At 49.2% G+C, this 13,432-nt stretch overlaps 1 protein-coding gene across 2 annotated transcripts; it reads right to left on the bottom strand.

Moving 5' to 3' along the window:
* Positions 1-104: 104 nt before the first annotated feature.
* Positions 105-12,059, bottom strand: LOC136789654 (unconventional myosin-VIIa-like). 2 transcript variants are annotated; one of them, XM_066989994.1, is made up of 13 exons: positions 11,299-12,059; positions 11,023-11,180; positions 9,760-9,913; positions 9,433-9,588; positions 9,121-9,226; positions 7,721-7,834; positions 6,836-6,923; positions 6,543-6,649; positions 5,448-5,633; positions 4,382-4,498; positions 3,589-3,672; positions 3,197-3,316; positions 105-2,189 (listed from the first exon to the last, which is right to left on the bottom strand). In XM_066989994.1, exons 1-13 carry the CDS (start codon positions 11,358-11,360, stop codon positions 2,100-2,102), a joined length of 1,542 nt encoding a protein of 513 aa, XP_066846095.1. In that variant the 5' UTR covers positions 11,361-12,059; the 3' UTR covers positions 105-2,099. The 2 variants fall into 2 exon arrangements, with proteins under 2 accessions (XP_066846095.1, XP_066846096.1); XM_066989995.1 differs by having other exon boundaries at positions 11,543-12,058.
* Between the last annotated feature and the right edge of the window lie 1,373 nt (positions 12,060-13,432).

Consider the following 13,432-nt stretch of genomic DNA (forward strand, 5'->3'; position numbering starts at 1 on the left):
CCCCGTTCCACCAGAAGTCCTCTCCCTGCTGAGGACCTGGGGGCCCTGATCCCACCCGTGGAGCCACCACCACGACCGCACAGTGCAGGACAGCCTCCCGCAAGCCACTTTATGCCTTTTAATGAGAATATTTCACTTGGACATACGTTTTTTTTCGTGTTACATTGCTCGGTGTGAATACAAAGAGGCCAGCAGATGCTAATACATATGACACACAGGCACACGCACACAAGAGTCCCAGCACCCCCTAAATGGTGGGGTGCACGGGAGGCCAACAGAGCTGTGAACGAAGGGACGAGGGTGGCGGTGGGGGAAAGCTGGCCCAGACCAGCACTGGAGAACATTGCTAGGCTGCATCGTCTACTGAGCGTGTTGTGGGCGGCAGGGGTGGCTGGAGGCTCGTCGTGGTGGTAAGGGGGATCTCCTAGCAGCCCTGGCTGGCTGGTGGACGTCTCCAAGCAGCATTTTGTTTGCTTTGGTGGAGAGACCGAGGTCCAAAGCCACTGCTGTATCCCCGTCAGATGCCGTGCTCCTGGTGGCCTGGCAGGTAGTGCTCCTGGTGCCACAGCGCTGGGAGACTGAGCCCAGTAAGCCCAGCAAGGGTTACTTGAGCTTAACTGGTTAGTGACACCAACATCAGCTCTCAGCAGACACTTCTCACCCCTCCTGATGCCACCTGCCCAGGAACGTGCTCCTCTGAAGCCTGGATTTTGGAAAGGCACCCCATGCTCCTTCCCCTACCTCCCCCCAGACGCGACATGCCTTTAGCCTCCTCTCTGCCGGCAGGTCCCAGCTCTGGTCCAAAGGAGCTGCTCCACACTGCGTGGTGCTGGGTGGACAATGGGACAACCAGCCAGCAGATCGGCAGGGCCAACCAAAGATGGAGAAAAACCCTCTGAAATCATGGGCCTGTGCTCTCTGAGAGTGCTTCAGGCTCCAACCGGGACTGGCAGAGAGCCCTTTTATACAGCAACACACACAAAAGCACAACAAAATCATTAAGTTTTTTCCAGCTGTGATGGCCAAGTCCGTGTTTAGATCAGAGCCCTTTCTGCACATGGGCTTGGCCACAATCTTCCAAGAGCAGGAACTTCGAAATCCCTACGTCCACGTTGAAGCTTGCAGTAAAGATCCTCCCAGGGTTAATTTGTCTGGACACAAGGGGGGCAAAAGGAGATGACATCTTCTGAGCTTCACTTCCAGCTGAGCCCTTAGGTTGGGGAAGATGTGCCCCAGTCACTGGCTGTCACGGTGCCAGGGGGATCCTAGGGCGAGGAATTGTCCTGCAGGTCGCCCTCAGCCCTGAGTCATCGTCCAGATACCAGCGCAAATTGCGGGATATTTTTTTTTCTTTTTAATATTTTAAAAAATAAATAGAAGAAGAAACAGAACTTTAAAATTTGTTCTTTAAATATTTCCAGCATTGCACGGACAGCACTTCAGTACTCTAGCCTGTTCGATCAGTGGTTTGTTTGTTCTGATTCCTGGTTAAAATGTGCTCCTCCCAGCCTGCTTTTTCTTCCTGTCCTTAAGAACACGGTGTATTCTTCTGTGATGTCAAAAAACAAGCCCCGCAGTGTTCATCAGACACCTTTCCAGCATGGACTGGGGCTCTGCTACTCCTCTTCAAACCTGAAATGCCCATAAGCTCACCAAAAGCCGTTAGCATCTCGATAGCTCTCTCTTTACTTAAAATAAAAACACAAACCAAACCAAGCCACACGCACACGCACACACACACAAATCCTCTTCCCAGAGCCTTTTTGATGCCAGCTGTTGGGTTCAGGCAAACGTCCTGCCGGAGTTTCTTTGCTCAGTCACTGCCTGAGAGCGGTGGTGTCCCCTGGAAATCTTTGAGGTTTAAGGTGGAGTCGGGGTGCAGGGTGGGGAAGGAGGACGGGGGGTCAGAGATAGTCATCCTCGCTCGAAGGGGAGGTGGGATTGGAGCCTTCGAGGTCAGAGTCCAGCGAACTCCCTGACGGCGTTCGGCTCATCTTCCACATCTGGGAGGCAAAGGTTCTCCCCCAGCTGCATGGGTACCCCACAGCCCTCAGCTGGCGAATTAGCCCCATGGCCACCTGCCAGTGGCTTCTTGCAGTTCACTTGCTACCCTTTGCACTCCTCTGTTTGCTCATGGCTGTTAGCATCTGGCTGATGTACGAGGTCAAAAGATCATCCATCTTGTAGCCCTGGTGAGGAGAGAGAAGATGTTACCTGCCTTTATAGCACAGCTTGGTCTCTGGCTCATGCCTCTTGAACACACTTGCTACAAGTCGTTAACTTATATGTATGTTTCCAGGTATATTTTTCCTTTCTTTTTTTTTTATTTTCTTTTTCCTTCTTCCTTTTTCCACAGTTCTCCTTGAGTGATATGGCCCTGACACAAGGATCAAACATAATTTACAGCGCAAGTCTCTCCCAGGAGGCTGCTGAGGCTAAGGATGTGTGGAGCTTTGGAAGGGGAGTGGATTTTTCAAATGGCCAAAAATAATGTGAACGCCCCAAATTAATAACAGGACAGGACTTTTTATCCTACATGCTTTGAGTTTAAGATAGACTAAGCAGAAGTGTTTTGTTTTCTTTTTTTTTTTCCTTGTGGCTGTTAGTAGGTACAAGCTGGGCAAAGGATCTTGGTAAAAGGACACCCCCTGAGCCCACATCTGCTTTGATACGTTTTTCACTCCAGTGACATGGAGCAGTGTCCCATGTTCCTGGGTTGGCAATGCCCCAAGAACCTCAGGCTTGCCTGTAACTTGGAAGATGGACCTAATGAGAGCCCCAGTTGCTTGGGCAGAGCCATGGTGTGAGTGCTGCTTGTTTGCTTACTACAGGCTTGTCCAGTGCTACTGCCCTGGGGGCAGTGGCAGGGAAGTCTTGGATGAACTCTGTGCTGCCATAAAGCTCTCCATGGATGCATAGGAGGTGAGGCATTACACACTTAACATCTCCCCATACTTAATATCTAAATCATCCCTAGGAAAAGCTGTTCTGGAGATAGCAACCAGACAGTGCTGAAATCAAGGGGAAAAAATATAAAAAGAAAAAAAGAAAAACACACATTGATGGGTCTTCTATGAGACCACTTACAGTCCAGAGAATCCCTGAGACATGGCTTATGGGAAGCAGTTTATTTTGGCCTGCCAAAGTCAGGATTTTTTTTTTCTAACTGTGCCCATCAATCTTTAACACTCCTTACCAGGGATGTCTCGCAGAGCAGCTTGCTTCCCCTCACCAGGTTGCCGATAGTTATATGGAAGTAGGTGTTGCCACTGCTCCAGTTGGAGATCTTGGTGAAGGGGTGAGTGATGAGAATATCCTGGTGGGAACACAAGACTCACACTCAACACGAGAGCCTCAACCTTTAACTTTCCTTCAAGCAGACCAAGGATGTCTGCTGAAATGAGAATATACCCTGGCCTCACAGGAACAGCAGTGAAGTGCAAGACTGCGGATCCTCCATTCTCGTGGAGGACTGCTCTACTGGAAGGTCCATGTGGCTGGTGGAATAGCACAGCCTTTGGGATTAACCCTGTAAGGGGTTGGGGAGTTGGCTCAGGAGCACCTGGTGAAGACCTCAGTCTTGCTTACCTTGGTTTTGGGATCAATGAGGCTCACTCCATGCTTATTGATGGCAATTAGAAGGATTTCTGGATAATTTGGCTCTGTAGTTTGCTGTTGGAAATGAGATGAACTGGTTAGGGGAAGTGTCGTGCTAAATCAGGCCCTTTCCTATTTCCTCACCCAGTATCTTCTGCCTGCATTTGCATTTACATTTGGCAGCTAAATCACTCTGGGTGGAAAAATCACTGGATATTATTCAGATCCACTATGCCATCTAATGAACATGACAGAAATTAAGGTGCCTAAGTTCAAAGATATCATGAACGGTTTCAGCGTCATGTTTCCACACCATGCCTAATGTATGGTCCCTGAGTATGGGGGGTTGCAATAAGGTGCCCAGAGTTCTTGGACTTCATCACTACTGGCCTCCCCTGCCTGTGATGGGAACCTGGTGCCATGATGGGTGATCTGGATTGGGTTCACAGTGTGTGCACGTGTGTGAAAATTACACGTTCCCTTTTGCCTTCACAAAACTGAGAATGGCTCTTGCCTCCTCGGCAGTACAGCTGCGAGGATAGACCTGAAGAGGACTGAGATACGTTGATGCTCTACAATGCCCCAGTATTGTAAAGAGACAGGGCAGCCATAAATGAGTATCTCAGCCCCTTACTGATGGAGAGACTTACATCCTTTCCCTGTCTTATCAGGGTTGTTCCAGTCCAGGCACTGGGACAACCCTGCATACCTGGAACCCCTCCATGATACGGGACTTCTGATACTGTCTCAAAGCTGCCAGGGAACCCCCAGGCAGGGCAGGTACCTTCACTTCAAAGAACGCTGATCCAAATGTAGGCCACTTGAAGATAATCTTTAGGAAGGCAAGCTTGGCTTCTTCTCTTGTTTTGCCTGCGTGCTTATTGTAGTATGCCACGATGGACTGCAACAGAGAGGACAGCAGAGCTGGAGGGTTTGCATTGCCTTGGACCAAAGATTTTTGCAGGGAAAGAAGCATCATGCTACAAAGACGGACTATCCTACCAGAAACCATAATTGCTTCACGGTAACTGGGCTTTCGCTGAGATTCATTAACAAACCACAGCATATGGTGAACCTGTGATCAGTTCTTCCTGCCTATTAGCTGTTCTCAGATGGCAAGTTTCTTGGGATGAGTAAATATTAATTGGGCCAAGAAAGTAGCTGGAGAAGTTTTCCAGGTGGAGACATCTATTCTAGTCTCTGCTCCAATGAACACTTCACAGAAGTGTTGGTGGGTCACTGAGCAGAGCCTGGAACTAAAGTAGGTCCTTTCTTAGAAGCTGTACTGATGACTCCATTATAGGGATTATAAATTTTGATCTTTCAATTTTGGGAGCAGAAGGGACTGAGGGGACTTCGACACAGAGAAGCCAATAATTTGCTGGTTAGACACATGGCCAAGTTCAAGTCCCAGCAAACAGAAAGGACTTACAAGATTGTTTCTTGGCAGTGAGACATCTACATTACTTTATGGCCTAGACTTGTCCGTACCTGTGCCACAGCTCTCCTTGTGTAAAGCAGGGAGAATTGCCTTTCTGCTCAGCAGTCTGCCTTCAACAACAAAGCTTTACATGAGACCATCCCCTAGATGTGTCCATACAGCACTGCATCCACCACTACAGTCACAGCAACGTGCAGCACAAAGCCCACAACGTGTGTGTGTGTCTGAACACATGTACAATTCCTTCTCTTGGTGCTGTTGGAGAGATTGTGGCCCTTTTAAGGCTCAAGAGGGACCATGGGTCACTCCTTCTGGCAACCTGACTTCAGTGTTGAACATCAGACAAGTCACACGAGATGCTGGGTTTCCCCCCACCAAGCCTGACCTATGACTAAAGCTGCTGTTTTACCCGCTTCCAGTCATCTGGAGAGAGCTGCCGGACGAGGTCCTGAGGCACCAGCTCCTTCAGAAGCTTGGGGATGCTGGGGAAATAGGATTTGTCATCCTCAAACTTCACCCGGTAGATGAGAGCTGCCAACTGCAGGACCTCTTCCCGTGTACACTTGTGGTAGCCGCGCAGGTACTTTGGTAACTCCTGTATGTGGAAGAAAGCCATTCAGAAATAGAGGGGGTGACCTCAGACCTTCACCCTCTGGTGCTAAATCACATTTTTGGAGGTCTCCAGCTCCTGGATATGAGGCTCTGCCTTAGGAACACTCATAGTTGTTGTACCAAGTGTGGTGGACAGGCAGCTGCTCAGCTGAGACCACACTTGATGTCTAAAGATCCTCTCTGGCCTGAAACGTTCTCGTGTTACAGGGTGGTCCCTGTGGTAGGTATCAGATGTGTGAACCTACAGTCTTGTTCTCCCTCCCTCATTGCTGAAAATCCAACCCTTGTAATGGACAATTGGAATTGAATGGGTTTTTTTTCCTCCCTTTATTTTTCCTTTTCATTTTTTTTTCAATCTATTCCCCCATTACGAAAAGATGCTTGAAAATGTGTCAGGTAACTATCAAAGCATCAGAGGCTATGATCATATTAGGATAATTGCTTTATCCAGGCAAGAACACAGGGAACATCTGTGTATTTGCATAAGTGTATGAGAAAGCTTTGGGACATGCACGTGTCTCTTTCTTCCCAGACGAAGAGCTGCGGCTTCTTGACTGGCTGCTGGGACCATCACAGCTCACGCCCAAGAATGAAGGAGCTGAAAACCTTCAGAATGCTTGTGAATTTGTACTCCCTGCTAAGGCTGAGTGCTACTGTGTCCCACTTCTTGCTACTTTCCCAAGAAGATCTGGCCCAAATCTCAGCTGAGTTGGTTGCCTTACAGTGCATGAAGCCTGGTCCTTGCCATACAACCCAACTGTTCTTCATAGCTCTCTGTTGAAGGCAGGACTTTGTTCTGTTAAAAGTAAAACTTCAGGCATCTGCACATACACAGTCTTTCCACCCTAATTCCTCCCAAAGTCTCTGCTGCTATCTCAGGTTCCCAGAGCACCTGGTAATAGTGGAAGATCGAATCTGCCATCGAATCCTTTCCAGGCGTTGTGTTGGTCCACAGCTTTTTCATGAAGAACACTTGGTAGGTGAGGGAAGGCACTATACCTGTGCGAAGGAAGCAGGGAGCAGATCTGAGAGCAATGCTGAGAGCACCAGCCAGGTCATCTGTCAGGTTTTGCCCCCAGGGCTGGCACGGGCAGCACAACCACAGCAGCGTGGCCCATCTTTAAAAGGGCTGGAGGGCTCAAGGAGGGCTGTGCGTGACCCCAAAGGGAGAAAAGTCACTGTTACCATCTTTCGCTGGTCTTGCTTTCTTTATCCAGTCCGTCAGGTGTCTCACAAAGTCAAAGAAGAAATCGCCCTCGGGCACACTGATGACCTGGGGGCACAGCACATGGTTACAAAGGCTGAGGAAGCAGCGAGAGGCCACAGGCAGGGCTGGCTGTTGCCCCATCTCCTGCAGTTTTTGCTCACTGCTTTGTCTCAATTAGACTTCTCTGCTACAAACTGCTGATGCCAGAAAGCCATTGCCAACAACTCGCTCTAATTCCACCCATTAATTCTTATTGCACCTTCCTGTTTCCCTGGAGCAATTAATTTCCCTTCCTGATGACTATCTCTGTAGATTTCTTCCAGTTGCCCAAGGCAGCTCTAAGCTTGCACATTTTTCTTAATCCTTATAAGCCAGCCAAAACCAGGACACCGTCTCAGCAACATGGGTTTTCTACCTCTTTCTCCTGATGGACCCTATCTCCTTTGCCCCAGATCAATGCAGCATCACAGGAACAGCTACCCAGAGGGGACCAGGCTGGCTCCATCTGGCAGTCCCCATGTGCTCTTTAACATTCAATTAATTCGCAATGCAGTGACCTCTTTGGGCAAAAAATGACAAAAATGACAACAAAGGCAAAAAAAGAGTGACTCTTGCCTCACTCTGGATCACACAGGGATTCGGTGGGCCACAATTAGTGTGAGATCCTGCACATAGGGTGGCACTGGCTGCATCACTCAGTCAGCAGGACACAGCAGGCTGCCACAGTGCTATCATCGGGCATTAAAGCCACCTGCTCTCAACACAGGAGACCTTTGCCTGTTTGTGTTTTAAGCCCTTTGGGATGATTGCTGTGAAGCACCGAGTGTTTTGGCATTACCCCAGCCTCTGTGTGGGTCACTCACCTTGTCAGAGATTTTGACGAAGAGGCTGAAGCCTTCAGAAGATTTTAGGAGCAGCCTGTTGGAGATGTTCTGGCAGAAATCCTTGGCTTTTGTGCTGGACTCCACCTCAAATGCCTACAAAGAAAGGAAGATCATCACCACTGCTACCTCAAGATTAATTTCTGCTTCATGCTCTCTTCGAGGTGGTCTAGGCTCAGATATGTGAAAAGATGTAAGTGCCCACCACCAACAAAAGCGGTGATTTTATGGATTGTGGCTCTGGACATGTGAAAAGGAAATTTGCAGAAGTTCAGCCATGAACTTCTTATTGGGAACTTATTGGGAACTTAAACTTCTGCCAGTCCCATGCATGGCCACGTTTGCCTGAACCACCAGAACCCACGTTCCACATACCATGAGAGAATGGCCTGGAGCTCACTGTCAATGCCCCTCAGTGCAAATGCATGTTGTACCACAGGGACACTACTTGGCCAGCCCACCTGGGTGACTGCCATGGTCAAAGGGACCACAGACACGTGCCGAAGTCCCCTCTGCCTCCTTCTACTGGCTCTCACACAGATGCGTGTGTATAAAGCAGCTTATTACTAGTCACATAGAAAAAATACTCAGAGTGATAAGAAGTCCCAGGAGATCTGTAAAACCCCGTTACAGAAAAACATGGGCACACACACAGCTACTGGAGAAGAATACCCTTTTCCCTTCGTGGGTGTGCACTGCTTTTCACATAAACTCCCTTGGAAATACAAGAATTTAGTTGTGCCCAAGGTCATGATGAAAGAGAGGAGCAGGCAAACCTCACTGGGAGACTAATCAGTAGCATGAGAGAGCAGTACCTGCAAGGACATGCCTATCTGCTCCAGCCTCAATTTATCTACATGCCTTATTAATGTCTAAGATGATTAATGAAAGGTTCCTGAGTGCAGATGTTATGATTTCTGCATCATCTCAGGTCAGAATGGGGAATAATTTTAGTTTCCTTCTTGCCAGCTCCCAGCCCAGTCCCTGGGACTGGTACCCAGCTGGGTATGGTTTGGTGGACTGAATCTGTCAGTTGAGGCTGCAAATAACTGATGGCCAAGGCCTGTGAACCACTGAGGGCGTGGATGGAGATGAACACATCCTGTTTCTCTCTTCCTGGAGTCAAAATTTGCAGTGAAGACTGACTCAGCACCCATGTCTGGAGAAGGTGAATTGCAGGAAATCAGACCCCTGAGCTCCAGTCTTCTATCCTGCCTCACCAAGGTAGATAAGGATGGATCTTTCTGATGCTGCTGTTTCAGACTCTTCTGGGAAGGCTGAATTTTTTCTGAATCAGAAACAACAGTAGCCTTTTCTGGGATTTTAATAAGAAAATTGACATCCATCCTGACAAAAATGAAGTTTCCTTCTATCCCATTTACCTCATCGGTGTCATCAGGAAAGTAAACCTTGTGGAAAATCTGGGTGGTTTTGTGTTGAATGGCTTCCACTTCTACGAGATGGGGAGGGTACTTTCTGGATCCATTCCTGCAAAACAGGGAGAGGCAAGTGCCATAGCATCAGCAACATCCTCCACCCAAAGTCCTTTTAGTTCAGTTTGGCTGAATGCAGAGAAAGGCTGTGAGCTTCCAGTGTCCCTCCAACTACTACCAAAACATCTCCTACTTGTAATTTCTAATGCATATTTGGATGCTGTGACATGGTCAGGACTAGGAGGTCTTTTGGTGCTGTACCTTAGGGCTTTCTGGAGTCTTTGGATGCAGTCTGCTGCCAACGGGTGATGTTTTCGGGACTGCAGAAACCTCTGGACATGGGGCAGGAGGATGTTACTTGGAGGGAAAAGGCCTGTACACAACCACAGCAGCTCCCAGCCTTTCTCTTCACTGTACCTAAATGAGGAAAGATCCAGGAGGAAAAAAGTTATGGCGTGGACACTGCTCTGTGCTTTGGCATGGGTGGGTGGTTCTCAGCTAGAGGGGAGGAGACATGCTTAGGCTCCAGATCTCCTTTGCCCAACAGAGGCTAGTGTCTTTGGGCCAAGCAAAACCAACGACTCTTACTTGATGTGGTTGTCCGTAAGCTGCTTCAGGGTCTGGCAGTAGATTTCATCCTTCAGAGGCTCAGCTTTCAAGGCACCTTCAAATATTTGGTCTGTCAGCTCATTGACTGAGCGGGTCCTTTTGGATGGGTAGTCACCCATGTACTTCAGCACTGGTGGGAGGCAGGAGTCAAGGATCAGCTAAGCGGGAGGTCTGGAGAAGCCCTTCTGTTGATGATGTGATAAAAGACATCCCACATTTGACTACAGAAGTGGCTGCAATTTGGTGGAGGGGGCACAGTGGTAAGGCTTTAAATTTCTTTAGGAGATGTCCAGCGAGCTCTCTCTCTTTTTCATGCATCATCTCAGGTCAGAAAGAACCACTTTGTGGTTGGGATGTAGGCCTAGGGAAGTTCTGTGACTACTGTGTTACCTGATCACACATAGTGATACCACTATAAAAGACCAGATTTTCAGCTGGTGTCATGAGGCAGAGCTCTGCAGACAGCACTGGAGCTGTGGTAACATAAACCAAATGATGACCTTCACCACTTCACCATATTGTACCTATTCTGCATGACAACAGGTCACAGTATTCTGAATAAATGTGTTTAACATGGAAAGGAGAATGATAAAATTGCAGATGTTCTCAATTTTTACCAGTCCTTTTAGTTCCTACTACTGCTGTTATTTGCTGCTAGGAGGAAAACTGTAGCAGCAGTAACTGTGCTGTAGCATCAGTACCGGGTTTATACCAACAGAACTGTTCGAACTAAAGTCTGTATCCTAGAGCAAAACCCTACCAAAACACAAAGGCGACTTCCACAGGTTAGATTTATATTTGTACTCAGCTTCTTTCTCCCATGCTGTCTTTATTCTGCCAGGAAAGTGATACTCAGGCATCAAGCCCTGTCCCTGAGGCCATGAGGACTAGTTTGTATCCATAATGATTAGGTCTACTCCCTTCTACAGCAGATGCATCCTGGAGAGTTGAAGCAAGCCAAAACAGAGCTGTTGAGTTAACCGCTAAGCGATGTGTACCTGCAAGACTCAGTAACTTACTCCCTGGACCTTGCTTATGGAGAAGACACCCATCAGCTCTCAAGGATGCTCAAATACAGATTTCGGGATCAGATCCATCTCCAAGTCCATGACATGGTCCCAAAGCCCTTAAGAGGGACCAGAAACCTTTCTATGGGCTTTAGTTGGGTCTCTGAAGAAGCTGCTCAGCCCTTTGCCTGTCAGCCCTGTTGCCCAAGGGGTGCCCCAGGAAGTGGAAGGATATCAATGAAGGCCATGCAGGCTTCTTGGGACAGCTCCTCGCTCCCCAGGATCTTCTTCAGCAACGGCTGTTTGATGGGCTCACGGGTGTAACACCACAACTTGTCCTTCCCACGGCTCTTGGTGATCATGACCCTGCTCAGGGTGTGCTTGGGTGGTGGCCTGGTGGCAAAGGAAAAGCAAAAGGAAAGGTGGAGAGGTTACAGGGATAAAATGGACTGTGTGTAACCAGTGCTTCACCTGGAAGGCTGTTCACAACACCAGAATAAAGAACTCTTACACCAAGTGGCTATTCACAGTTTTACAGAGTATCTGTCTCCCGCTGTGTCCAAAGGTAGTCATTTTTCCTTTCCTAGGGCTCAGAAAAGTCCCTTTTGGACCCTACCCAAGCACCTTTTCTACTGAAATAAAAAAAAAAAAAAAAAAAAAAAGCTTCTAACCACAAGAGAAGGGGTGATGGCAATGGGTGGTGAGGGAGATGGGCAGCAACAATGAAAGAATATTGCCCAGTAGAACAAACCCACCAGGGTGAAGACATCTCACAGGACTTGGTCTGTCTCCATGGGCTGCCAACCCCTCTAAACAGGAGCGGGAGTTTTTTGATCAGTCTGGTAAGCTACATTCAGCAGTGGTGCATGCTTTGGAGCTGAGATGAAAATGTCCCCACGTAATTCACCTGCTGCCTACGTGGTCTCAGGCTGTGTAAGGGATCACTGGGAAGGAATACTAGACCACTAAGCACAGCCTCCCACAGATTCACAGATTCACAGATTTCTCTAGGTTGGAAGAGACCTCAAGATCATCGAGTCCAACCTCCGACCTAACACTAAGTACTCCACTAAACCATATCCCTAAGTTCTACATCTAAACGTCTTTTAAAGACCTCCAGGGATGGTGACTCCACCACCTCCCTGGGCAGCCCGTTCCAATGCTTAATAACCCTTTCGGTAAAGAAGTACTTCCTAACATCCAACCTAAAACTCCCCTGTCGCAACTTTAGCCCATTCCCCCTCGTCCTGTCACTAGGCACGTGGGAGAATAGACCAACCCCCACCTCTCTACAGCCTCCTTTCAGGTAACTGTAGAGAGCGATGAGGTCGCCCCTGAGCCTCCTCTTCTCCAGGCTGAACAAGCCCAGCTCCCTCAGCCGCTCCTCGTAAGACTTGTTCTCCAGACCCCTCACAAGCTTGGTCGCCCTTCTCTGGACTCGCTCGAGCACGTCCATGTCCTTCCTGTAGCGAGGGGCCCAAAACTGAACACAGTACTCGAGGTGCGGCCTCACCAGAGCCGAGTACAGGGGGACAATCACTTCCCTAGACCTGCTGGCCACACTGCTTCTTATACAAGCCAGGATGCTGTTGGCCTTCTTGGCCACCTGAGCACACTGCTGGCTCATATTCAGCCGACTATCCACCAATACTCCCAGGTCCTTCTCGGCCAGGCAGCTTTCCAGCCACTCATCTCCCAGCCTGTAGCGCTGCTTGGGGTTGTTGCGCCCCAGGTGCAGGACCCGGCACTTGGCCTTGTTGAACTTCATGCAGTTGACCTCACCCATCGCTCCAGCCTATCCAGATCCTCCTGCAGAGCCTTCCTGCCCTCGAGCAGATCGACACACGCACTTAGCTTGGTGTCATCTGCAAACTTACTGAGGGTGCACTGGACGCCCTCATCCAGATCATCAATAAAGATATTAAAGAGGACCGGCCCCAGTACCGAGCCCTGGGGGACTCCACTAGTGACCGGCCTCCAACCAGATTTGACTCCATTCACCACAACTCTCTGGGCCCGGCCATCCAGCCAGTTTCTAACCCAGCGAAGCGTACGCCAGTCCAAGCCCCGAGCAGCCAGTTTCTTGAGGAGAATGTTGTGGGGAACGGTGTCAAAAGCCTTACTGAGGTCAAGGTAAACCACATCCACAGCCTTTCCCTCATCCACCAAGCGCGTCACTTGGTCATAGAAGGAGATCAAAGATCTCCTGAAGATGGGTACTTCAGCTGTGACCGCTTTAGCCTTTTGAATGGGTCTGGTTTGGTTTTGTTGATGGAGTTTTCTTTTGTTAACCAGAGATTCTAAGCCTTGGAGATGGGGAGAAAAAATGGGTTGAGGCAGGATTGCATGGGGCAGCCTTTCTCTCTGTCAAGCCAAATGGCCTGGGGGGGAGCCAGCCCCAGAAAAGGGGCCCCTCAGCCCCCCCAGCCCTCCTCCTTGTCCACATGAGGGCATCTTCCAGGCCTCTCCCAACGCAGCCGCCTTTGGCCTCGCACGGGCCACTCCATCACAGAGCCTTGCTGAGGTCACAGTGGCCACCGCTGTCACGCCTTTGCCCCGGGCCCTATAAAAGAGGCCCCCTGCCGCTGGCCCGCCACTTGCTCAGCGACTCGGTCCTCTGAGAGCCAGCGTAAGCGGCAGGAGGA

The sequence above is a fragment of the Anser cygnoides genome, chromosome 1 (assembly GCF_040182565.1).
Source record: "Anser cygnoides isolate HZ-2024a breed goose chromosome 1, Taihu_goose_T2T_genome, whole genome shotgun sequence".
Lineage (NCBI taxonomy): Eukaryota > Metazoa > Chordata > Aves > Anseriformes > Anatidae > Anser > Anser cygnoides.

Coding starts and splice junctions, on each gene's coding strand:
- LOC136789654 (XM_066989994.1), bottom strand. CDS start 11,360: ATGACTACCTTTGGACACAGCGGGAGACAGATACTCTGTAAAACTGTG. Junction 7,835..9,120: donor TTCCTGATGACACCGATGAG/GTAAATGGGATA, acceptor CTTTCTTTGTAG/GCATTTGAGGTGGAGTCCAG. Junction 6,924..7,720: donor TCGTCAAAATCTCTGACAAG/GTGAGTGACCCA, acceptor CTGTGCCCCCAG/GTCATCAGTGTGCCCGAGGG.